This window comes from Babylonia areolata, chromosome 6 (genome assembly GCF_041734735.1).
Source record: "Babylonia areolata isolate BAREFJ2019XMU chromosome 6, ASM4173473v1, whole genome shotgun sequence".
NCBI lineage: Eukaryota > Metazoa > Mollusca > Gastropoda > Neogastropoda > Buccinidae > Babylonia > Babylonia areolata.
Window position 1 is genome coordinate 466,844 of NC_134881.1, and position 24,851 is coordinate 491,694.

The window sequence follows — 24,851 nt, forward strand, 5'->3', positions numbered from 1 at the left end:
TGTCCCGCTTCGCCTACCCACCAGTCCCGTTTGACCTACTCAACTGCTCCCCCACCTACCCCCACCCACTCTTAAACGAACCCTTGCACACACAGACACCCACAGACAGGCACACACACACACACACACACACACACACACACTACACATCGATGTTTTGTGCAGAGATGCGACTGTCAGCTTCTGTGAACTCTTGTAATTCTCTGCTGGTCTTAAGACAGGGCGAATGTTATTTCTTTTGGAATTGACTTTCCAGCAAATAATTATGATTATTATACAGTTCACTTTTGGATAAAGCTTTGTCAGAGACCAAAGCAAAAGAGGCAGGACACATTTTGCTGTATCAAAATTACTGATGCAGAGACTTCTAGACCGCCATTACCAGAGACCGGGCCAGCCGCGAAGAAAGTGAGCGTTTTGGGTGGTTGTTTCTGTATCAGTACAGACTCATACATCAGCACAGACACACACACACACACACACACACACACACACACACACACACACAAAGCAACTGAAAAAATTGGTGAACTGACAAAAGGCGAATCGGGAATCACCAATTGGATAATGTATAAGCGAATCGAGGGTAGGTGAAACGGGACGACACCGAGCGTCACCGCAACATGTGTCCTCAGAAATTCAGAGATGCCAACTGTAACGATTTCGCCGTATTTTGTTCCGCTCGATTGCAGTTTGTTCTGACGTTACGCCAGCGTCAAAATTGTTCCGACGAGTTCACATGATCACATGCTTTCCTGTGGTAACATCATCCAGACGCTCACGAGGCCAGGGCAGTCACTACTAACCTAGGCCTCACGCGATGATGCTCAGCTAGTCGCGTGCCTCTTTGCATTGAAATAACAATGAATGGATCAATCAGCTTAATTGTAGCAGTTACATCGTGTTGCAGGTAAGCCCAAGTAATTGTATCAGTCAGTTATGCCCATCACTCCCCCCGGAGCATAGGCCGCTCACGACAGTCCGCCAGAGTCCTCTGTCCTGGGCTGCCCTTTCTAATTGTCTCCAGGTGTGCCCCATCTTCTTGGTGTCTGCCTCGAGGTCACGTCGCCAGGTACATCGTGTTGCAGGTAAGCCCAAGTAATTGTATGCCTTGTAGATAAAATGCACGTTTGCTGATGTGGCTAGGAGTCAGAGTGTTCATATCAAATTCAGAATGTTCCTATCAAATTTCCTGATTGTTTCTACAAACACTTGACAGCTGTCGGCATTTCTGAAAATTGTCGCCAGGCTCACCAGTCACGCCTCAACTTCCTCAAGGCACACGCCGCGACAGCAGCCGGGCAGGAGGTTGAGGCTGTAGCGGAGGAGGTGGTGGGGGGCACAGGAGACATGAAAGGCGTGAAGGAGCCGCCCTCCGTGCTGCTCCCGCAAGTGGCTGTCACGGCCACGGACTCCAAGGATCATGACCTGTCCACCACCTTCTGCCCCCTACTGACCAGCTCCAGGGACAACGTGCACCATCGCCCGCCCATCTTCAGGTCACACTGTACTTAGTGCCTCTCACAGGTCATGACTTCAGGTCACACTGAACTTAGTGCCTCTCACAGGTCATGACTTCAGGTCACACTGTACTTAGTGCCTCTCACAGGTCATGACTTCAGGTCACACTGTACTTAGTGCCTCTCTCAGGTCATGACTTCAGGTCACACTGTACTTAGTGCCTCTCACAGGCCATGACTTCAGGTCACACTGTACTTAGTGCCTATCACAGGTTCCTGACTTCAGGTCACACTGTACTTAGTGCCTCTCACAGGTCATGACTTCAGGTCACACTGTACTTAGTGCCTCTCACAAGTTCCTGACTTCAGGTCACACTGTACTTAGTGCCTATCACAGGTTCCTGACTTCAGGTCACACTGTACTTAGTGCCTCTCACAGGTCATGACTTCAGGTCACACTGTATTTAGTGCCTCTCACAAGATCATGACTTCAGGTCACACTGTATTTAGTGCCTCTCACAGATCATGACTTCAGGTCACACTGTACTTAGTGCCTCTCACAGGTCATGACTTCAGGTCACACTGTATTTAGTGCCTCTCACAGATCATGACTTCAGGTCACACTGTACTTAGTGCCTCTCACAGGTCATGACTTCAGGTCACACTGTACTTAGTGCCTCTCACAGGTCATGACTTCAGGTCACACTGTATTTAGTGCCTCTCACAAGATCATGACTTCAGGTCACACTGTATTTAGTGCCTCTCACAGATCATGACTTCAGGTCACACTGTATTTAGTGCCTCTCACAAGTTCCTGACTTCAGGTCACACTGTATTTAGTGCCTCTCACAAGAGCATGACTTCAGGTCACACTGTGTTTAGTGCCTCTCACAAGTTCCTGACTTCAGGTCACACTGTATTTAGTGCCTCTCACAAGATCATTACTTCAGGTCACACTGTATTTAGTGCCTTCAGGTCACACTGTATTTAGTGCCTCTCACAAGATCATTACTTCAGGTCACACTGTATTTAGTGCCTTCAGGTCACACTGTATTTAGTGCCTCTCACAGGTCATGACTTCAGGTCACACTGTATTTAGTGCCTCTCACAAGTTCCTGACTTCAGGTCACACTGTATTTAGTGCCTCTCACAAGATCATGACTTCAGGTCACACTATTTAGTGCCTTCAGGTCACACTGTACTTAGTGCCTCTCACAAGTTCCTGACTTCAGGTCACACTGTACTTAGTGCCTCTCACAGATTCCTGACTTCAGGTTACACTGTATTTAGTGCCTCTCACAAGTTCCTGACTTCAGGTTACACTGTATTTAGTGCCTCTCACAAGTTCCTGGCTTCAGGTCACACTGTATTTAGTGCCTTCAGGTCACACTGTATTTAGTGCCTCTCACAGGTCATGACTTCAGGTCACACTGTATTTAGTGCCTCTCACAGGTTCCTGGCTTCAGGTCACACTGTATTTAGTGCCTCTCACAGGTCATGACTTCAGGTCACACTGTATTTAGTGCCTCTCACAAGTTCCTGACTTCAGGTCACACTGTATTTAGTGCCTTCAGGTCACACTGTATTTAGTGCCTTCAGGTCACACTGTATTTAGTGCCTCTCACAAGTTCCTGACTTCAGGTCACACTGTATTTAGTGACTTCAGGTCACACTGTATTTAGTGCCTTCAGGTCACACTGTATTTAGTGCCTCTCACAGGTCATGACTTCAGGTCACACTGTATTTAGTGCCTTCAGGTCAGACTGTATTTAGTGCCTCTCACAAGTTCCTGACTTCAGGTCACACTGTATTTAGTGACTTCAGGTCACACTGTATTTAGTGCCTTCAGGTCACACTGTATTTAGTGCCTCTCACAGGTCATGACTTCAGGTCACACTGTATTTAGTGCCTCTCACAGGTCATGACTTCAGGTCACACTGTATTTAGTGCCTTCAGGTCATACTGTATTTAGTGCCTTCAGGTCACACTGTATTTAGTGCCTCTCACAGGTCATGACTTCAGGTCACACTGTATTTAGTGCCTCTCACAGGTCATGACTTCAGGTCACACTGTATTTAGTTCCTTCAGGTCACACTGTATTTAGTGCCTTCAGGTCACACTGTATTTAGTGCCTCTCACAAGTTCCTGGCTTCAGGCAGGTTTTCAATACTTGTTTTTTTTAACAAATTGAAATAAACAAAAAAAAACCAAACAAACAAAAAAACCCCAACAACAACAAAAATGCGGGCCCTTCTCACGTCCTTAAAAATTTTTTTAATGTCCATACGTGTTTGACCTCTGACCTCTAACCACTTTGTTGTGGCGAAAGTCTTAAAAATGATAAAAGAAATGTAGAAAAAAGACATTTGTTCTGAAAAGTTTTTCAAAAAATTGACCCGGGTTTGTGGGCGGGTTTGTTTGTTTTTTTAATTTTTTTTATATTTCTTTTATGGGCTGTTACTGACCAAAAAACGCGAACGATAAAGCATAGCATCGAAATGTCGAACTGGAATTTAATGTTGAAAGTAAATTGGGTTTTTTTGCTTTTCTTTTTTTAATACCGAAAGGATTTTTCATGACTGAAATTGCGGGTTTCATGCACGTTGCAGATGATCATACATACAAACGGTGTATAAGCTGGCATTCAAAATAGAAAAAAACGTGTCTTTCTTTCATGTTCCTGCACTAGGAGAGGATAGAGGCCCCCAACCCCTAAAAATGGAAGGCAGAGGATGGAGGGCCCCCAACCCCTAAAAATGGAAGGCAGAGGATAGAGGGCCCCCAACCCCTAAAGATGGAAGGCAGAGGATGGAGGGCCCCAAAACCCCTTAAGATGGAAGGCAGAAGATAGAGGGCCCCCAACCCCTAAAAATGGAAGGCAGAGGATAGAGGGCCCCCAACCCCTAAAGATGGAAGGCAGAGGATGGAGGGCCCCCAACCCCTAAAAATGGAAGGCAGAGGATAGAGGCCCCCAACCCCTAAAGATGGAAGGCAGAGGATGGAGGGCCCCAAAACCCCTTAAGATGGAAGGCAGAAGATAGAGGGCCCCCAACCCCTAAAAATGGAAGGCAGAGGATAGAGGGCCCCCAACCCCTAAAGATGGAAGGCAGAGGATTGAGGGCCCCAAAACCCCTTAAGATGGAAGGCAGAAGATAGAGGGCCCCCAACCCCTAAAAATGGAAGGCAGAGGATAGAGGGCCCCCAACCCCTAAAGATGGAAGGCAGAGGATGGAGGGCCCCAAAACCCCTTAAGATGGAAGGCAGAAGATAGAGGGCCCCCAACCCCTAAAAATGGAAGGCAGAGGATAGAGGGCCCCCAACCCCTAAAGATGGAAGGCAGAGGATGGAGGGCCCCCAACCCCTAAAAATGGAAGGCAGAGGATGGAGGGCCCCCAACCCCTAAAGATGGAAGGCAGAGGATGGAGGGCCCCCAACCCCTAAAAATGGAAGGCAGAGGATAGAGGGCCCCCAACCCCTAAAGATGGAAGGCAGAGGATGGAGGGCCCCCAACCCCTAAAAATGGAAGGCAGAGGATAGAGGCCCCCAACCCCTAAAGATGGAAGGCAGAGGATGGAGGCAGAGGATGGAGGGCCCCAAACCCCTAAAAATGGAAGGCAGAGGATAGAGGCCCCCAACCCCTAAAAAGTTATAAACCACTAAAAAAGTTATGAACAGTGGCCTTTTGTGTTTTTACATATTTTTTCAAAAGTGGAACCCTGCACCTGGACTTTCATGCTGTGCCCCTCAGCATCTGCCAGTCTGTTGGGTGTTGTTGGTCTGCAGCGCTGAGCATGTTGTCTAATTTTCTTTTTATAGCTTTTTCTTTGTTTCTTTGTTTCTTTCTTTTTGACTAATTTTCGGGAAAAGGCTGGTATTCAGTCCTGAAGGGGCCCTTTGCTACAGGCTGGTATTCAGTCCTGAAGGGGCCCTTTGCTACAGGCTGGTATTCAGTCCTGAAGGGGCCCTTTGCTACAGGCTATACGTGAAGTGCATGACTGACTGACAGTAAAGACAGCTGCATATGTGAAAATTACTGGCTGTACAGAGAGCTGTACGTGTGACAATCACTGGCTGTACAGAGAGCTGTATGTGTGACAATCACTGGCTGTACAGGGGCTGCCTGGACAAGTGGGTGTACGTGGACAAGGATGTGGAGCAGCAGATGAGGGAGGATCAGAAGCTGGAGCTGTCACAGTACAAGGCTCAGCGGCGGGAGATGAAGAGGTGGAGGGCCCGGGACAAGGCAGAGCGCAACCTGACCAAGCTATTTCAGCTGGACGACGCTCAGGAACTGCAGGTGTCGTGTCGTGTCATGTTGTGTTCTTTTGTGTTGTCCTGTGTTGTGATGTGTCGTGTTGTTGTGTTGTCCTGTGTTGTGATGTGTCGTGTTGTTGTGTTGTCCTGTGTTGTGTCATGTCGTGTTGTTGTGTTGTCCTGTGTCGTGTCATGTCGTGTTGTTGTGTTGTCCTGTGTTGTGTCATGTCGTGTTGTTTTGTGTTGTCCTGTGTTGTGTCATGTCGTGTTGTTTTGTGTTGTCCTGTGTTGTGATGTGTCGTGTTGTTGTGTTGTCCTGTGTCGTGTCATGTCGTGTTGTTGTGTTGTCCTGTGTTGTGATGTGTCGTGGTGTTGTGTTGTCCTGTGTTGTGATGTGTCGTGTTGTTGTGTTGTCCTGTGTTGTGATGTGTCGTGTTGTGTTGTCTTTTGTTGTGCTGTGCCGTGCTGTGCTGTGCTGTGCTGTGCTGTGCTGTGCTGTGCTGTATTGTATCGTGCTATGCTGTGTCCTGTCGTGTCGTGTCATGTCGTGTAGTGTCGTGTCGTGTCGTGTCGTGCTGTGCTGTGCTGTGTTGTGTCGTGTCATGTTGTGTCGTGTCGTGTCGTGTCGTGTTTTTTTTCCGATCAACAACTTGACCGAACCAGGCGCAGAGTTCCATTGCCTCCCGAGAGAATACAGACGCCAACAGTATATATTGTCTGCGCCTGGCCTCCCGAGAGAATACAGACGCCAACAGTATATATTGTCTGCGCATGGTTCGGTCAAGTTGTTGAGTTGCAGCGCCTGCTGTGGCTGTACGGTCCGATTTTGGATCGGCAGGCTCTGTTGCAGTTGCCGCAGGTGAAAATCGCGCCTGGCTCAAAGGGTACTGATTCTGCCCTCTGCCGTCTGCGCTCTCTCCCCTGTTCCCAGTGCTGTTCTCTCTTCTCCTCGTTCATCTGGACGCATGCCTTCACGATCCTTCTCCAGCTGTTACGGTCTTCAGCCACCACCTCCCAACCTGCTGGGTCCATGTCGCCTGCCCTTATGTCTCGTTTCTAGACGTCCCTGACGTGGCCAAGCCACCGCAGACGGCGCCAGGTCAGGAGTGCAAACATGCTGGAGATGCCTGCCTGGTCAAGGACTTTCTTGTTCGGTACACAGTCTTGCCACGTGATGCCCAGAATTCTCCTGAGGTTGCAAAGGTGAAAGGAGTTGAGTCTGCGTTCTTGGCGAGAGCAGAAGGTCCATGTCTTGCTGCTATAGAACAGAGTGCTGAGCACACAGGCTTGGTACACCTGCATCTTGGTTTTGATGGCCAGCATGGGATTGTCCCAAACCCTCTTTGCCAGGCCATGGCTGTAGCTGCTTTGCCAATCCGCTTGTTCAGTTCGGCGTCCAGGGAGAGGTTACTGGAGATGGTGGAGCCGAGGTAAGTGAAGTCCTCGACGACCTCGAGTGTGAAGTCACCAATGGAGATGCTTGGGTGCTGCTCACGTCCTGGCCCATGATGTTTGTCTTCTTCAGGCTAATAGTCAGGCCAAACTCTTTGCATGCTTGGGCGAAGACACCAAAGAATGTTGGGGCCAGCACACAGTTTTGCTTCACCCCGCTCTTGATTGGAAATGGGTCAGAGGAAGATACATCGTGCTGAACGGTGCCCTACATGTCTTCATGAAAAGACCTGATCGTCCTCAGGAGCTTTGGGGACATCCAATCTTCTATAGCAATGTGAAAAAGACTTTTATGCTGACCAGGTCAATGGATTTGGTCAGGTCAATGCATGCGACGTATACTAGCCGTCTCTGCTCCCGGCATTTCTCCTGCATCTATCCCAAGGAGAAGACCATGTCGATTGTTGATCTTCCAGCTCTGAATCCGCACTGTGCCTCAGGGTATACACGTTCAGCAAGTAACTGCAGTCTGCTCAGGACTACACGGGCTAAGGCTTTCCCAGCGACAATGAGGAAGGAGATTCCACGGTAGTTGTTGCAGTCGCTGCGATCACCCTTGTTCTTGTACAGAGTGATGATGTTGGCGTCATGCATCTCCTGGGGCACAGTCCCTTCTTCCCAGCACTGCAGTAGCAACTGGTGCAGGTGGTGGAGTAGCACTGTCCTTTTTCCAGCCTTGATGACTTCAGGCAGGATGCCATCTTTTCCTGGAGCTTTGCCACAGGCGAGGGAGTCGATGGCCTTGCCGAGTTCCTCTTCAGAGGGTGGAATGGCAAGTTCTTCCATGACAGGGAGGTTGGAGATGCTTTCCACTGCTGCGTCTGCGACAGTGTTTTCTCTTGAATAGAGCTCCTGGTAGTGTTCCGCCCATCTGTCTACCTGCTCCAGTCTGTTGTCATGTTGCGGGAAGCTGACTCAGTGGTGCGATCTTGTTTATGCTTGGGTTGAAGGCGTTTTTCATACCATCGTACATGCCACGGGTGTTGCTGCAGTCAGCGGAAAATTGGATGTTCTGACAGATGTTCAGCCAGTAGTCGTTGGCGCAGTGTCTGGCGATCCATTTGGTGTCGTTTCTGGCCTTCTTGAGTGTGGCGAGTGTTTTCTTAGAAGACTGTCCTTTGTGGTTGATGAGCGCCACTCTTTTGGTCTCTATTGCTGGTTCCAGAACAGCAATGCTGGCTTCGAACCAATCTGGATTCTGCCTCTGTCTTTTGCCGAACGTATCGTGGCTGAGTTGTAGATGGCGTCGCGGATGTGGTTCCACCTCCCCGCAGCACTGCCGGCAGGGCAGTCTTTGAGGGCATCCTCGACGGAGTCGGCGAAGCAGTCGCACACGTCTGGAATTGCTGTTCTGGCAGTGTTGATGCGAGGCCGACCCTTCTGCTTTGAGTGGTGGATCCGTTTTGGTTGGAAGCACACTTTGCAGCCAACCAGGGAGTGGTCGGTGTCGCAGTCAGCACTGTGAAAACTACGTGTGGTAAGTACGCAGTTCAGCGAGCACCTTCTAGTGATAATGAGGTCCAGCTGGTGCCAGTGGCGGGATCTGGGGTGTCGCCAGGAAGTTCGGTGGTGTGGCTTGGTGGAGAAGAACGTGTTTGTTATGCAGAGGTTGTGGTAGGAGCAAAACTCTAGGAGCCTCTGCCCGTTCTCATTCAATTTGCCAGTACTGAAGAGGCCAGTGCAGTTGGGCCAGGAGTTGTGGTCAGAACCCACTCGGTCACTGAAGTCGCCAAGAAGGTACAGCTGTTCTGTGGCAGGGATGTCTTGGATGGTGGTATCACGCTCCTCGTAGAACTGGTCCTTGGTCTCTGCAGAAGAACAGAGTGTGGGAGCATAGACGCTCAGATTTACTGGGCCAGAGGAGGTTGACAGGCGGAGGGCGAGGATGCGGGCTGTGCCACTGTATGGCAGTTCCACAGAGGACTGTAGAGAGTTCCTCACGGCGAATCCAACGTCATGCAGTCTTGGTTCTTCAAGTTCCTTGCCATGCCAGAAGAACGTGTAGTTCTGTTCCCTGAGGCTGCCGCTTACGGGAAAAGTCATGTTTCCTGGAGTGCGGCAATGTCGATGTTGAGCCTTGTGAGTTCACGATCGATGATGGCTGTTTCCTGGAATCATCGACTTGTTGCAGGTCATTTGAGAGGCCAGGACACACTGTCCTGACATTCCAGCTTGGTAAACGCAAGATGGGTAGTTTTTTGTTTCTGTTTCTGCCTGGTGCAGGGTTACAGTCTGCTTGTCGGCTTTTTCCCTAGCTCCAAGCACCCACTGAAGCAGGCAGACTGTGGCGGGTCAGCACCTCATTGGCTGGGGGCTGCCCAGCTTGGAGCGGGCGGTAGCTGACCAGTGGGACTATGATGGTCCCTCCCACTGTTGGAGGCAGCCCGTAGCGCCTGGACCTACGCCAATCGGTCCTAGCTTATAACTCGTAACTGCTGCCTCCTGTGTTGTTCCTGCCACTGCAGAGCGATACATTTGGCACTAGCTTGGCTGCATGAGCTGCCGGAAGAAAGTCAGTGCAACATCCAACCGCCGTAGGGGATCCAACTCCGGATTTTTCCTCAGGTTTTACTCTCGAAGCCTTTCCCGTGACCGAGTATGCCGCAAGGCAGCAGAGGTTTTAGAGTCAGGGTTTTCCTTCCCATAGATGGACGGCCTTCCCAGGCTGACGAGCTCCAGTTGCCCGAAGCATCTGGTTTTGAGGCGCCAGCGACCGGCGTTTCGCCCCTTCTCCTGTCAGTAAAAGCAGTTCCGCTGGACTTAGAGGCTAAGCCACATGGGCAGGCCAGGAGTTGGGCTTTGTTGTCAGAGGCTCTTTGAGACGCACGCCGTATGGGAGCACTTTATAGTGGTTGTCCCCACTACCGCCCCCGGCCATGACAATCCTCATATATATATATATATATATATATATATATATATATATATATATAATGAATATGTGTCCATATAAAAAAAATGTGCATGTGTATGTGTGCCCACAACAGCTGATGGTGGACGTGAAGCGGGAGGCAGTGAACGTGCCCAGGGAGGCCATCCGCCAGGTGCACCTGGAGGCGGAGAGGCTGCGGCAGGAGGAGATCGCCCGCCAGGAGGCCCAGCTCAAGGCCGAGATGGAGGCCGCCAAGGCCGCCGAGAGGGCTGCACGCAAGAAAGCCAGCAAGACCAAGAAGAAGAAGTAGAAAAAGGAAGGGTCTGGGGGCCAGAGCCATCGATGGCGCTATGTATGGTGGTGCTGGCGTGTTGTGTGGGGTGGTTACACAGCTGTACTTGTGTGTGTGTGTGTGTGTGTGTGTGTGTGTGTGTGTGTGTGTGTTACCATCACTGGCTGCACAGTGATATGGATGGATATGGATATGATCAGTATCAGTATCAGTAGCTTAAGGAGGCGTCACTGCGTTCAGACAAATCCATATCCGCTACACCACATCTGCCAAGGAGATGCCTGACCAGCAGCATAACCCAACGCGCTTAGTCAGGCCTTGAGAAAAAAAATGGATATGGATATATATATATATATATATATATATATATATATATATATATATGTGTGTGTGTGTGTGTGTGTGTGTGTCTGTGTATGTAGGCATCCTTCAGTCTCTGAAGACTATGGAGTTGCGCTCTAGGTGTTTATTCTGGTGCAGCGTCGGGTGTGGCTGGCCAGTCCGACGCGGGAATGACAGTCCCTGTGGCAGAGGGCACAGATGAAGTCTGACGCTGGTCTGTCTGCCTGGGCTGCAGCCTTTCTTCTCATTCTCTTTTCCTCGTGCTGCTGAGCGAGTGTCTCTTCGAACTTGGAAAGACCTTTCTGCACAGTCTGTCTCCAGGCCGACCGTTCGAGGGCTGTTGCTTCCCAGTTGTTCTGGTCGATGTTCAAGGCTTTTAGGTCCCTCTTGCACACGCCTTTGAATCGCAGCTGTGGTCTGCCAGTGGGACGTTTTCCCTGCACAAGTTCTCCGTAGAGGAGGTCTTTAGGGATCCGTCCGTCGTCCATGCACACGACATGGCCAAGCCAGCGCATACGTCTCTGTTTCAGCAGTGTGTACATGCTGGTGCATCCAGCTCTTTCCAGGACAGTGTTGTTTGGGACCTTGTCCTGTCAGGTGATGTTCAGAATGCGTCGGAGGCTACGCGTGTGAAAAGCATTCAGCTTTCGCTTTTGTCGGGCACGCAAAGTCCAGGACTCGCTGTCATACAGGAGGATGCTCACGACGCAGACTCTGTAGATCTGGATCTTTGTGTGCTCAGTCAGATTGCTGTTGTTCCATGCTTTCTTTGTCAGTCTGGTCATGGTGGTAGCTGCCTTGCCGATGTTGAGCTCTGCGTCAAGTGAGAGGGTGTCTGAGATAGTTGAGCCCAGATAAACGAAGTCGTGGACGACATCCAGTTCATGATCATTGATGCTGATGGATGGGGGAGAGTCAACATCTTGTCCCATGACCTGTGTTTTCTTCAAGCTGATTGTAAGCCCGAAGTCTTGGCAGGCATCGCTGAAGCAAGTCATGAGCTGCTGTAGGTCCTCGGCTGAGTGGGCGGTTACTGCTGCGTCGTCTGCAAAGAGGAAGTCACGCAGGCACCTCAGCTGGACTTTAGTCTTGGCTCTTAGTCTGGAGAGGTTGAAGAGCTTTCCATCTGTCCTGGTTCGGAGGTAGATACCTTCAGCTGCAGGACCAAATGCGTGTTTCAGCATCACAGCAAAGAAGATTCCAAATAGGCTGGGTGCCAGAACGCAACCTGTTTCACTCCACTCCGTATGTTGAAGGCAGCTGATGTTGAGCCGTCAAAGACGACGGTGCCTTTCATGTATATATATATACTTATATATAGTAGTAGTAGGCCTCCTTCAGTCATGGCTGACCATGGATAGAGTATATCTGACTTAATGTCTAATTGGGCTGTCTGCTTGGACCAAGCAGCGTCACCAGTGACTGTAGACTATACGAGAGAGACAGTCTCTGTCGCAGTGATCACGTGTAAGCTGATGCTGGTCTGTTGGCTGCCGTCCCTTTTCTGTGAGCTCGCTTTTCTGCTGCAGCAGCTGACAGCTTGTCCTCCAATCCGTAGCTGATTCTTGAGAGTGCTTCTCCAGCTGTTGCGGTCATCTGCAAGGTCCTCCCAGGACTCAGTGTTGATCTCAAGCGCCTTCATGTCACGTTTGCAAACGTCTTTGCATCTCAGCTGTGGGCGGCCAATGCTTCTCTGCCCCGTGGCGAGCTCTCCATAAAGGATGCGACCATCTTCCATGCGGCGAACGTGGCCCAGCCAGCACAGCCGACGCAGTCTCAGCATTGTATACATGGTCGGGAGGCCAGCACAAGTCAGGACATCAGTGTTTGTCACCTTGTCTTGCCAGGAGATGCCTAGTATGCACCGTAGGCTTCGTAGGTGGAAGGTATTGAGCCTTTTCTCCTGACGAGCTTGTGTGGTCCACACCTCACTGCCATACAGCAAGGTGCTGAGGACGCAGACGTTGTACACAGCCATCTTTGTCTTTGTGGTCAGCTTGGGATTTGTCCACACTCTTTGTGTGAGGCGGGCTAGTGTTGTGGCTGCCTTCCCGATCCTCTTGTCAATCTCGGTGTCAAGGAAGAGGTTGTCGGTGATGGTGGACCCAAGGTAAGTGAATTGATGGATGGCTTCAAGCTCGTAGTCAGTGGTGATGGCTGGTGGAGATGGCGTGTCTTGCGCTGTGCTAAACGCATGCCTCAGGAGAAGATCAAAGAAGATTCCAAATAGGGTGTGGGCGAGGACGCAGCCTTGTTTGACACGACTGCGTACGTCGAAGGGCTTGGAGAGGTTACCATTAAACTGCACCGTCCCTTTCATATTGGAGTGGAAGGACTCAATCAAGCTGTGCAGTTTGGGGGGGGGGGGGGGGGGCAGCCGATCTTTCGAAGAGCCCTGAAAAGGCCGTCTCTGCTGACTAGGTCAAAGGTCTTGGTGAGGTCAATGAATGCGACATACAGGGGCATCCTCTGCACCTACACTTCTGGATTTGGCGAAGGGAGAAGATCATGTCTACCGTGGATCTCTCTGCTCGAAAACCGCACTGTGATTCCGGGTAAACGCGTTCGGCCAGTTTCTGCAGGTGGATTAGAAGGACCCGAGAGTAGACTTTGCCTACAATGCTGAGCAGCGAGATGCCTCTGTAGCTGTTGCAGTCGCTCCTTTCGCCCCAGTTTTTGTACAGGGTGATGATCTTGGCGTCCCTCATGTCCTGCGGTACAGCTCCCTAATTCCAGCACTGACAGAGGACTGTGTGCAGAGGATGCAGAAGAGTAGTCTTGCAGTGTTTAATGAGGTCTGGGGAAATTCCGTCGCTGCCAGGTGCCTTGCCTGATGTCAGGCTGTTAATGGCCTTGCTGAGTTCGTCCTCAGCTGGCTCTGCGTCAAGTTCTTCCATGACCGGCATGCACTTGATGGCATTGAGGGCTGAGTTGGACACCATGTTTTCTGTGGAGTAGAGGTCGGAGTAGTGTTCCGCCCATCTCTCCATCTGCGGGCCAGGATCGTTGATTACTTCCCCAGTGGAGGATTTGAGGGGGGCAGTCTTGCACTGTGTTGGTCCCAGTGCCTTCTTGATGCCATCATACATCCCTCGGATGTTGCCTCTTTCAGCAGCATTCTGTATCTCTTCGCTGAGCTCTGTCCAGTACTCATTTGCACATCGCCTGGCGTTAAGCTCAACCTTACTTCTGGCGGCCCTGACGATTTGCAGGTTCTTCCCACTGGGTGACCGTTTGTACTCGGTGAGTGCAGCGCGCTTGGCCTCAATAATGGGCATCAAATTCTCTCTCAAAGGCCTCTGCGAACTGTTCTACAAGGTCTGGCTGAGACATCTTGCTGACGTCAATGCGAGAGTTCCCTTGTTTCTTTGGTTGCTGTCTGATCTTGCAGCATACCAGAGAGTGGTCCGTGTCGCAGTCTGCGCTGTGGTAAGAGCGAATGTGGAGATGGTTTTTGATGGCAGCTCGTCTTACCAGGATCAGATCCAGTTGGTGCCAATGTTTTGAGCGCGGGTGCCTCCAGGAGACTTTGTGTTGGGGCTTCGTCCTGAAGAAGGAGTTGGCGATGTACAGTTCATGGCAGGCACAAAACTCAAGTAGTCACTGTCCGTTCTCATACATTTTCCCCACTCCAAAAGAACCGAGACAGGAGGGCCACGAATCGTTGTCTGCACCCACTCTGGCATTGAAATCACCCAGGAGAACAACTTGTTCTGTCCTGGGGATGTTCCTTATGGTTGATGCGAAATTTTCGTACAACTCATCCTTGGCGTCTGGAGAGGCGGACAGAGTTGGAGCATATGCGCGGACAAGAGTGACATAGCCTTCGGAGGTATTGAGGCGGAGAGTCAGGAGTCGTTCTGAACCGCCGCTGCCTGGTTCGATCATGTTCAGCAGGCTGTTCCTGACTGCAAAGCCTACTCCGTACTCTCTTGGGGCATCAGAGCTCTTTCCTTGCCAGAAGAAGGTGTAGTCCATCTCCTTTAGTGTTCCTGAGTCAGCCAGCCGTGTTTCCTGCAGAGTGGCAATGTCCACATTTAGTCTCTTTAGCTCGCTGTTTATGACGGCCGTCTTTCTGGCGTCACTGATGTCTTGCAGATCTTGGGAGAACCCAGGCATCATTGTCCGGACATTCCAACAGGCCAGTTTCATTGTTGATCCGTTTCTTGAAGTTTTCTGTTTGCCTGGTGCGGAAATTAGCGACCTACTTGTCGGGTATTCTCCTAATCTTCATACACCCATAGAGGAAGGCAGGTCGTGGCGGGACAGCACCTAATTGGCCGGGGGCTGCCCAGCTTAGGCGGGCGGTAGCTGAGGTTTTTTTGCTCTGATTGTCGGTAGCTTTTTTGTATTGTTTAGAGGTCTCGGTTGTTTAGATGGTAGCCTGTTGGGTAGGGTATTAAGCGAGCTGGTCCTGTTGTGGCTGGGTGAGAGCTTGTTTTTCACGTTTTTTTATAGCTTTGTTTGCGTGTTGTAGAGGCGTTGTCGGTGGGTTGCCGGGAGTTTGTCGTTGTTGTTTGGCTTGTTGGGTATGTGCGTGTGGCGGGATTTGCATGTGGTAGGTTTAGCTGGGCCGTTGCGGGGGATGGACGGTGGTTGGGTTTGGGGAGTAGAGTGGAGCGGGGTTGCTTTAGCTCTGTTTTTGCTGTGTTTATTAGCTGGTTTTTAGATTTTTTATTATTAGTCTCTCTTGGTTTTATTTTGCATGTCCTCTGTGGTTTTTTAGCCTGTGGTAGCTTTATCTCTTTTGGGTTAACCTTATTTTCTCAGCTTGCGGGGGTAGTTAGATGTTAGTTAGAGTTTTATTTAGGCTTTAAGCTTCTCCTTTTGTTTATTAGCTGCTTTCGGTGCTGTCTCGGTGGGGGTTTTTTTTTAGCTTTTTTTCTTTTTTAGCTTTGCTTGTTTAGCTATGGTTAGCTTGTTTTTTTTTTAGCTGTTGGGTTTAATTGGTCGCTTTTTCGGGTATTTTGCTTTTTGCTACAGACTGCTCTTTTTAGCTTGTTTCTAGAGTGGGACGGGAATAAAGCGACGAGGGCGACAAGTAGAGAGGGATGTGTCTTTGTGGTGCGGTTTTTTAGACGTGGTTCTGCTTTAGCTTTTGTTTTTTTTGCTTCAGCTGTTTTTTATTGCTGGTTCGGTTAGTTTTGGTTTTTTAGGCTTTTTATTTTAGCTTGGTTATGCTTTTGTTTTTTTTTCTTGTTTTTTTTAGCTCTTTTAGCTTTATTAGCGGTTAGCTCTGTTTTTTTTTAGGTTTTAGCTTTTTTTCAGCTTGTCTTGTCTTGATTAAGTGCGAGGAAGTGGGACGCGAATCGAAGGTCCCTCCCACCGTCAAAAGCAACCTCTGGCATCAGCTGTACGCCAGTTGAGCGCTAACTTATAACCGGTAACTGTTGCTTCACGTGTTGTTCCGACGCTAGTGCTAGTAGCGAAGCTGGAGTGTCCTCTCCAAGTTGTAGGTGCAAGGTGTTTGTGGATGGATGGACGGATATAAGCCTGGGCAATGTAATATGGAAGACAGGCTGTTGCCCATTCAGCTTGTCCCCCCTCTCCACCTCGCTGACAGATCCAAAGGAACAGCAAGGCTGTTACGTTTTGATGCCAATGTGGCCGCAGGAGCTGCCGGAAGTTTGCCATCCAACCGCCTTAGGGGCCCCACGCCGGATTTTCTGTCAGGGTTTACTCCCTTAGCTAGATGGCCGTATGTAGCTCTCCAGAGCTGGCGCCCTTTGATGGGTCATTTATTTCCACCAGGGTGTCTAGCCACCCTGCTCACCATCCTGTGTACTTATATCTATGGATGTGAATACATAATATAACGCCTACCCTTAGTCAGAAAACAAGCTCCAAGCGCTTTACAAACACGGGGTCATTTGTACAATGAACGAATAGTATGGGTTCTTATACAGAGCCTATCCTCGGTCGGAGACCAATCTCCAAGCGTTTTACAAACACGGGGTCATTTGTACAACAGGCTGCCTACCTGGGTAGAGCCGACTGACGGCTGCCATTGCCAGGCGATCATCATTCGTTTGTTTCATTCAATCTGGTTTCAGTCACCCACTCATACTCATACAGACATGTGACGCTTTTTTACGTGTATGACCATATATTTATTTACCCCGCTATGTAGGCAGCCATACTCCGTTTTCGGAGTGTGTGCATGCTGGGTATGTTCTTGTTTCCATAACCCACCGAACGCTGACATGGATTACAGGATCTTTAACGTGTGTATTTGATCTTCTGTGTGCATATGCACACAAAGGAGGTTCAGGTACTAGCAGGTCTGCACATTATTATGTTGGCCAAGAAGATCGGAACCATCTCCAGCCTTTACCCGGGACCCTCAGATTCAAAGTCCAACGCTTTAACCACTCGGCTGTTGCACTTGTCATCTCAGATTTGTTTTTCCATCACTGGCTGTACACTGATCTGTACACTGTGCTGTCTCTGTGTGGTGCTGTGTATGCTGTGGAGAGCTGTACGTTTCTTTCCATCACTACTTTATTACCAGAGAGGTTGATGCATAACAGTTTGGTCTGTGAGCTTTCTTGAGGGGTTTTCGTCACAAACTGAAAACCTTTTATGTTGTCGTGTTCAGGTTTTAGGGCTGGACAGAAGGCAGCAGTGTGGACACTTGGTTCTTTCTCACACTGACAGTTCAGAGACTGTGACCTGTGTGGTGCTCTGTGGCAGTCACTGGGTGGTGCTCTGTGGCAGTCACTGTGTGGTGTTCTGTGGCAGTCACTGGGTGGTGCTCTGTGGCAGTCACTGGGTGGTGCTCTATGGCAGTCACTGTGTGCTCTATGGCAGTCACTGGGTGGTGCTCTGTGGCAGTCACTGTGTGGTGTTCTGTGGCAGTCACTGGGTGGTGCTCTATGGCAGTCACTGTGTGCTCTGTGGCAGTCACTGGGTGGTGCTCTATGGCAGTCACTGGGTGGTGCTCTATGGCAGTCACTGGGTGGTGCTCTGTGGCAGTCACTGTGTGGTGCTCTGTGGCAGTCACTGGGTGGTGCTCTATGGCAGTCACTGTGTGCTCTGTGGCAGTCACTGGGTGGTGCTCTGTGGCAGTCACTGGGTGGTGCTGTCACTGGGTGGTGCTCTGCAGTCACTGTGTGGTGCTCTGTGGCAGTCACTGGGTGGTGCTCTATGGCAGTCACTGGGTGGTGCTCTATGGCAGTCACTGGGTGGTGCTCTATGGCAGTCACTGGGTGGTGCTGTCACTGGGTGGTGCTCTGCAGTCACTGTGGCAGTCACTGGGTGGTGCTCTATGGCAGTCACTGGGTGGTGCTCTGTGGCAGTCACTGTGTGCTCTGTGGCAGTCACTGTGTGCTCTATGGCAGTCACTGGGTGGTGCTCTATGGCAGTCACTGTGTGCTCTGTGGCAGTCACTGGGTGGTGCTCTATGGCAGTCACTGTGTGGTGCTCTATGGCAGTCACTGGGTGGTGCTCTATGGCAGTCACTGGGTGGTGCTCTGTGGCAGTCACTGTGTGCTCTGTGGCAGTCACTGGGTGGTGCTCTGTGGCAGTCACTGGGTGGTGCTCTATGGCAGTCACTGTGTGCTCTGTGGCAGTCACTGGGTGGTGCTCTATGGCAGTCACTGGGTGGTGCTCTGCAGTCACTGTGTGCTCTGTGGCAGTCACTGTGTGGTGCTCTATGGCAGTCACTGTGTGGTGCTCTATGGCAGTCACTGGGTGCTCTGTGGCAGTCACTGGGTGGTGCTCTGTGGCAGTCACTGGGTGGTGCTGTCACTGGGTGGTGCTCTGCAGTCACTGGTGCTCTATGGCAGTCACTGTGTGCTCTGTGGCAGTCACTGGGTGGTGCTCTATGGCAGTCACTGTGTGGTGCTCTATGGCAGTCACTGGGTGGTGCTCTGTGGCAGTCACTGTGTGCTCTATGGCAGTCACTGGGTGGTGCTCTATGGCAGTCACTGGGTGGTGCTCTGTGGCAGTCACTGGGTGGTGCTCTATGGCAGTCACTGTGTGCTCTGTGGCAGTCACTGTGTGCTCTATGGCAGTCACTGGGTGGTGCTCTGTGGCAGTCACTGGGTGGTGCTCTATGGCAGTCACTGGGTGGTGCTCTGTGGCAGTCACTGTGTGGTGCTCTATGGCAGTCACTGGGTGGTGCTCTATGGCAGTCACTGTGTGCTCTGTGGCAGTCACTGGGCTCAGTGGCAGTCCTGCTCTGTGGCAGTCACTGGGTGGTGGCAGTCACTGTGTGGTGCTCTATGGCAGTCACTGGGTGGTGCTCTGCAGTCACTGTGTGCTCTGTGGCAGTCACTGTGTGGTGCTCTATGGCAGTCACTGTGTGGTGCTCTATGGCAGTCACTGGGTGGTGCTCTGTGGCAGTCACTGGGTGGTGCTCTGTGGTAGTCACTGGGTGGTGCTCTATGGCAGTCACTGTGTGCTCTATGGCAGTCACTGTGTGCTCTGTGGCAGTCACTGTGTGCTCTATGGCAGTCACTGGGTGGTGCTCTGTGGCAGTCACTGTGTGCTCTATGGCAGTCACTGGGTGGTGCTCTGTGGCAGTCACTGTGTGGTGCTCTATGGCAGTCACTGGGTGGTGCTCTGTGGCAGTCACTGTGTGCTCTATGGCAGTCACTGGGTGGTGCTCTGTGGCAGTCACTGTGTGGTGCTCTATGGCAGTCACTGGGTGGTGCTCTATGGCAGTCACTGTGTGCTCTGTGGCAGTCACTGGGTGGTGCTCTGTGGCAGTCACTGGGTGGTGCTCTGTGGCAGTCACTGTGTGGTGCTCTATGGCAGTCACTGTGTGGTGCTCTATGGCAGTCACTGGGTGGTCCTCTGCAGTCACTGTGTGCTCTGTGGCAGTCACTGTGTGGTGCTCTATGGCAGTCACTGGGTGGTGCTCTGTGGCAGTCACTGGGTGGTGCTCTGTGGCAGTCACTGGGTGGTGCTCTGTGGCAGTCACTGGGTGGTGCTCTGTGGCAGTCACTGGGTGGTGCTCTATGGCAGTCACTGGGTGGTGCTCTATGGCAGTCACTGGGTGGTGCTCTGTGGCAGTCACTGGGTGGTGCTCTGCAGTCACTGGGTGGTGCTCTGTGGCAGTCACTGGGTGGTGCTCTATGGCAGTCACTGGGTGGTGCTCTGTGGCAGTCACTGGGTGGTGCTCTGCAGTCACTGGGTGGTGCTCTGTGGCAGTCACTGGGTGGTGCTCTGCAGTCACTGGGTGGTGCTCTATGGCAGTCACTGTGTGGTGCTCTGTGGCAGTCACTGGGTGGTGCTCTATGGCAGTCACTGGGTGGTGCTCTATGGCAGTCACTGGGTGGTGCTCTGTGGCAGTCACTGGGTACATGTGTTCAGAAACAAAGTCTGTCTCTAGTGGTTATGTCCTGAGTGTTCCGCATAGTTCTTCGTCATTAGGCATCGCTTTGTATGTGTGCGTGTTAGTGTGTTAGAATGTGTGTGTGTGTGTGTGTGTTGTTGTTGTTGTTGTACATGCCACACGTTTCCTTGTTTTATTCATTGATTGATGTTACAAGTTGTTTGGTTTTATCCTATTCTGTGTTGTTGTTATTTTTTTTTATTGTTGGATGTTGTCATATGCTGAGCAGCGAAATTAGCGAAGTAGTGTATGATGAATCTTACCCAAGGTCAAAGACAGAATGCAGCTGGCTGCTTGTCAACGTGTATATGTGATGACTCATGCTGCTTTCTTGTTTTTGTTGTTGCTGTCTTGCTTCTTGAAACTGTTGACATATCATTTGATTAAAACAATTTATGGTGAGTGTGTGTGTGTGTGTGTGTGTGTGAACGCGCGCGCGCGACAGGATTACTTGTATGTCTATTATACTTGACAAAAACTAGCCTTTTAGGGGATTTCCTGTCGACACCTCTTTCTTAATGTGACCAAGCGCGCTATGCTTGCTCCAAAACTGCTCACACACAAGCTACAGCAGTCGACGTTTTCCCTCATTACCAGCGCCCAGACTTGTGTGACGTCACTCCGCTTTTTCATTTTGTTCTGGCCAGACACCTGCTCACGGCTGGCCCAGTGTCGCATCGCCGTACGCCATTGGCTGAGAAAAAACTTGTGTTTCTGTTCCACCGTAATTAATTAATAATTCTTTTGTCAGATCAGTAAACTACAAGTATTATACACTGGCAGAATCGTCGTAATTCCATCTTTAAATCTATTCCATTGATGTTCGCCTACGCTAAACTAATTTAACGCAGTTTGTAATTTGCAGCGACGAGCTCGTTAAAACTGACCCTGTTCAGGTGACTTAAATTAAGATTATAAATTCATCTTAAATAATCAACACTTCATTTTATACTCATTATAAAGTAGGTGTTGAGCTCTTTCTTTTGCAACTTATCCGACGTAAATCGGTTCAGGAATCATTTAGAAATCTGTCACTGAACACCTTGTAACAGGCACAGTTCTCATCGGATTTCTCCAGATTAGTGACGATCTGGTTTGGTCATCACAATCCCCAAGAAGGGCAATCTACAACAGTGCAAAAACTACCGCACTATCAGCCTAATCAGCCACCCCAGCAAGGTCATGCTAAATGTCCTTCTCAACCGACTGAAGCCGCAAGCAGAAATGATCATCGCCGAAGAGCAGGCCGGCTTCAGAGCAGGGAGAAGCACAACAGAACAAATCTTCAACCTGCGCTTGCTGTGCGAGAAATATCTCCAGCACCAAAGAGACCTCTACCACGTCTTCATTGACTTCAAGAAGGCGTTCGACAGGGTATGGCACGCTGCCTTATGGGCCACCATGCACAAATTCAACATCAGTGAAGACATCATCCAAGCCATACAGAACCTATACGAAAGAGCAACCAGTGCAGTCCTCTTCAATGGTAGCACGGGTAACTGGTTTAGAACCACGGTCGGAGTCAGACAGGGCTGTCTACTCTCTCCGACTCTCTTCAACCTCTTTCTTGAAAGGATCATGACTGACGCCCTGGAAGATCATGTGGGAACTGTCAGCATTGGAGGCAGAGTCATCACCAACCTGCGCTTTGCCGATGACATTGATGGCCTGGCAGGAGAAGAGAAAGAACTCGAAGAACTCGTGCACAAACTTGACAAGACATCATCAGCCTACGGCATGGAGATCAGTGCCGAGAAGACCAAGGTTATGACCAACAACAGCCAAGGCGTAACGTCCAACTTGCACGTAAACGGTGAAAAACTGGAAGAAGTCTCCTCCTTCAAATACTTGGGTGCCATTGTGTCAGACGAGGGTTCGAAACCAGAGGTCCTGTCCAAAATCGCGCAGACTACTGCCGCACTGAGTCGATTGAAGACTATATGGAAGGACAAAAAGATCTCCCTCTCGTCCAAAATCAGACTAATGCGCTCCCTCATCTTCTCAATATTTCTATACGCTTGCGAATCCTGGACCCTCACTCCAGAGAAGAATCCAGGCCCTGGAAATGAGATGCTTCCGCAAGATCCTGAACATTACATACAAAGACCACATCACAAATGAGGAAGTGAAAAGAAGAGTCCAAAACGCCACTGGCCCATTCAAAGACCTGCTAACCACAGTGAAGGAACGCAAGCTCCGCTGGTATGGACACGTCACACGATCAGACGGCCTAGCCAAGACCATCCTGCAGGGTACCGTACAAGGAAGGAGGAAGAGAGGCAGACAGAGAAAGCGGTGGGAGGACAACATCAAAGAGTGGACGGGCCTGCCATTTGCCACAACTCAAAGGGCCGCCGAGGACCGAGGCAGGTGGCGCGAGCTGACCAGGCAGTCATCCATGGTGCCCCAACGACCCACCCACGGGTCAAGGGATAGATGAGATGAGAGATGAGAGGTTTGCAGCACACGTGATTGTCTTTGTAGTTCGCCTAATCTGTATAAATTGGCCGAGCGGGTAATGAGTGGTCACTTTCACACCCGAGCCAGCCCGTGGCCAGCACCTGCTCTCTTTCTCTCTTGCCGTGTAGTGATCAGTGTTGTTCCCACAACAGCGATATCTCGCTACGTATTGCTGTAAGTACTATTGTGTAGAATGTGTTGACTTGTAAAATGTATTCTTCGACACAGTACTTGTGTTCATATAAGTATGTTCAGTTATTGCTTTGTATAGTTAATTCTTTGTTTAGTTATGGCTTTGACATGTTAGGCACAGCTTGGCTATGATTCATCTAGAAAATCGCCATGTCGTCATATGCTCGTAGAAGTATTCCATTTGATTCTTTTTAACGTCAGTCAATGACGTCTCGGGACACACGATAGTCTGTTCCAGGATGTTCTAGGGGATGACTCATTCTCTCTCATCTGCTGTCACTGAAGGTTAGGTTACTTATCCCCGCTTCAGTGGAGACGATTTAAATGTTGAGCACAAGCTTAGCTATGTTCATATTTGGCTTTGATGCAACGGATAACTTGTGTAAGTTCATTCACCACTTAATGGTTAAGCCATGATGGTGCTTCACTTACTATCTGGTCTGTCAGTTTGCCAGTATTACCAGTATATCTAAGCCACTGATTCTCCATTTTGTTTATTATTCAAGTATTATCTTACATGCTGATATCAGTTGTACTGCTACAGTGTACTCAGTACTCTAAGAGGTGTGTAGTATTCTGTTGAGGTGATTACAAGATAGTGTTTGATTAATATCAGTTATTGGTTAAAACCACCTGATATGTATCAGTCTGTTTTTGTAATTTAGTTGTCATGCTCTCTCCTATACGGCTTACTCCAGTATAGTGCAACATGATAAACTGATTCATTTGAGTCACTTTGACACAGTATAAGCTTTACCTAATCTATACTGTCAGTGTACTTTCACTAAATCACCATAGCTTCAATCACTTCAACTGCACTATTTAAATGTATTAGAAATGTCATTTGATGTCAGTTGTTTGGCCTTCACACATATCCCAAACCCGAGTGATAGTCTTTCCATGTAATATGTATACATGTGCTTTACTATTCACTTGTGCCGACATGCTGTGCTTATGACATTTGTTTGTGTCATTTCAGGCACTATCTTCTTCTCGTTGTCTTCTTTTTTTAGTTCTTCTCAGTCTTCTCTTCTATTCTCTTCTCTTAGGTTTTCTTCTCATCTAATAACTATTGTAAATAAAACAATAGAAAAACCCCATTTGTGACTGGCCTCTATATGTTCCTGGCCTGTGCGTGGGATCTTGTCTATCCTTTCATTCAATTACTCATATTTAGTTAAGTCTTTTGTGCCGTACCCTATTAGAACCACTCGGCACACGGCTACATTAAGATACACGCACACATGCATGGATTCATGCACGCTTGCACACAAACAAACACACATACAAACTCTCACGCGCGCGCGCACACGCATACACACACACTGACACACACGGATATACTCACACACTGCACACAGATACTCACACACAGAGACCCCCCTCAAGTCCCACCCCCCACACAGACTGATATGCAGACTGCATTCACACACACTGACACACTGACACTCACGGATACTCACACACACACACACACACACACACACACAGACACCTCTATCTGTCGATATATCTGTATATCTCCTTACACCATACTTCAAGCGTCATAAGAGTGCAAGGCAAAAGGAAAGGGAAATCATGTACCTATAAGTGAGGGAACACTTGGCTGCCATTCTGCTCCACACCTATAGGCTTTTATACTGCCTTTTGTCACAGCTCTTACACACACTGAAAGCACCCGGCTCCAATCACGCACACACCATACATCCACATTCACACACACACACACACACACACACACACACACACACTGTCACAGACACAAACACACACATTAGACGCATATATTAAACACACATACATAGTGGTTTAACACATACACACACACACTGACACACACGGATAAACTCACAATGCACACACATACACACAGAGACCCTCCTCTGGATGTAAAAAAGCTGTATAAGCTTATTCTTTTACCCTCAATAAAGATCATTTTTTTACTTCACACACACACACACACACACACAGCGGATCAGTCTGTAAATGGCTTTTGTGGGCCCCAGTGAAAAGAGCGGACAGTTGTTTTGACAGAAGAGACACCCGGAGTGTAAGCCCTGGGTAGGATCTACCGACTTGGCTATGCATGCATGGCATACATAACGGCCTCTGTGGCTCAGATTGCAGCTTGGCTGCTAGTGCCACTGGCTATTTACCACAAAGGACAGATCAACAACTTCACACAGA

General features: G+C 49.7%; 1 protein-coding gene across 1 annotated transcript in view; it reads left to right on the top strand.

Moving 5' to 3' along the window:
* Nucleotides 1–10,348, top strand: part of LOC143283195 (androglobin-like) — a 200,635-nt gene extending 190,287 nt beyond the window's left edge. The window contains exons 30-32 of the mRNA XM_076589370.1: nucleotides 1,249–1,499; nucleotides 5,574–5,757; nucleotides 10,154–10,348. Coding sequence (XP_076445485.1) covers nucleotides 1,249–1,499; nucleotides 5,574–5,757; nucleotides 10,154–10,348 — 630 coding nt within the window. The remainder of the gene's footprint in view (nucleotides 1–1,248; nucleotides 1,500–5,573; nucleotides 5,758–10,153) is intronic.
* Nucleotides 10,349–24,851: the final 14,503 nt, after the last annotated feature.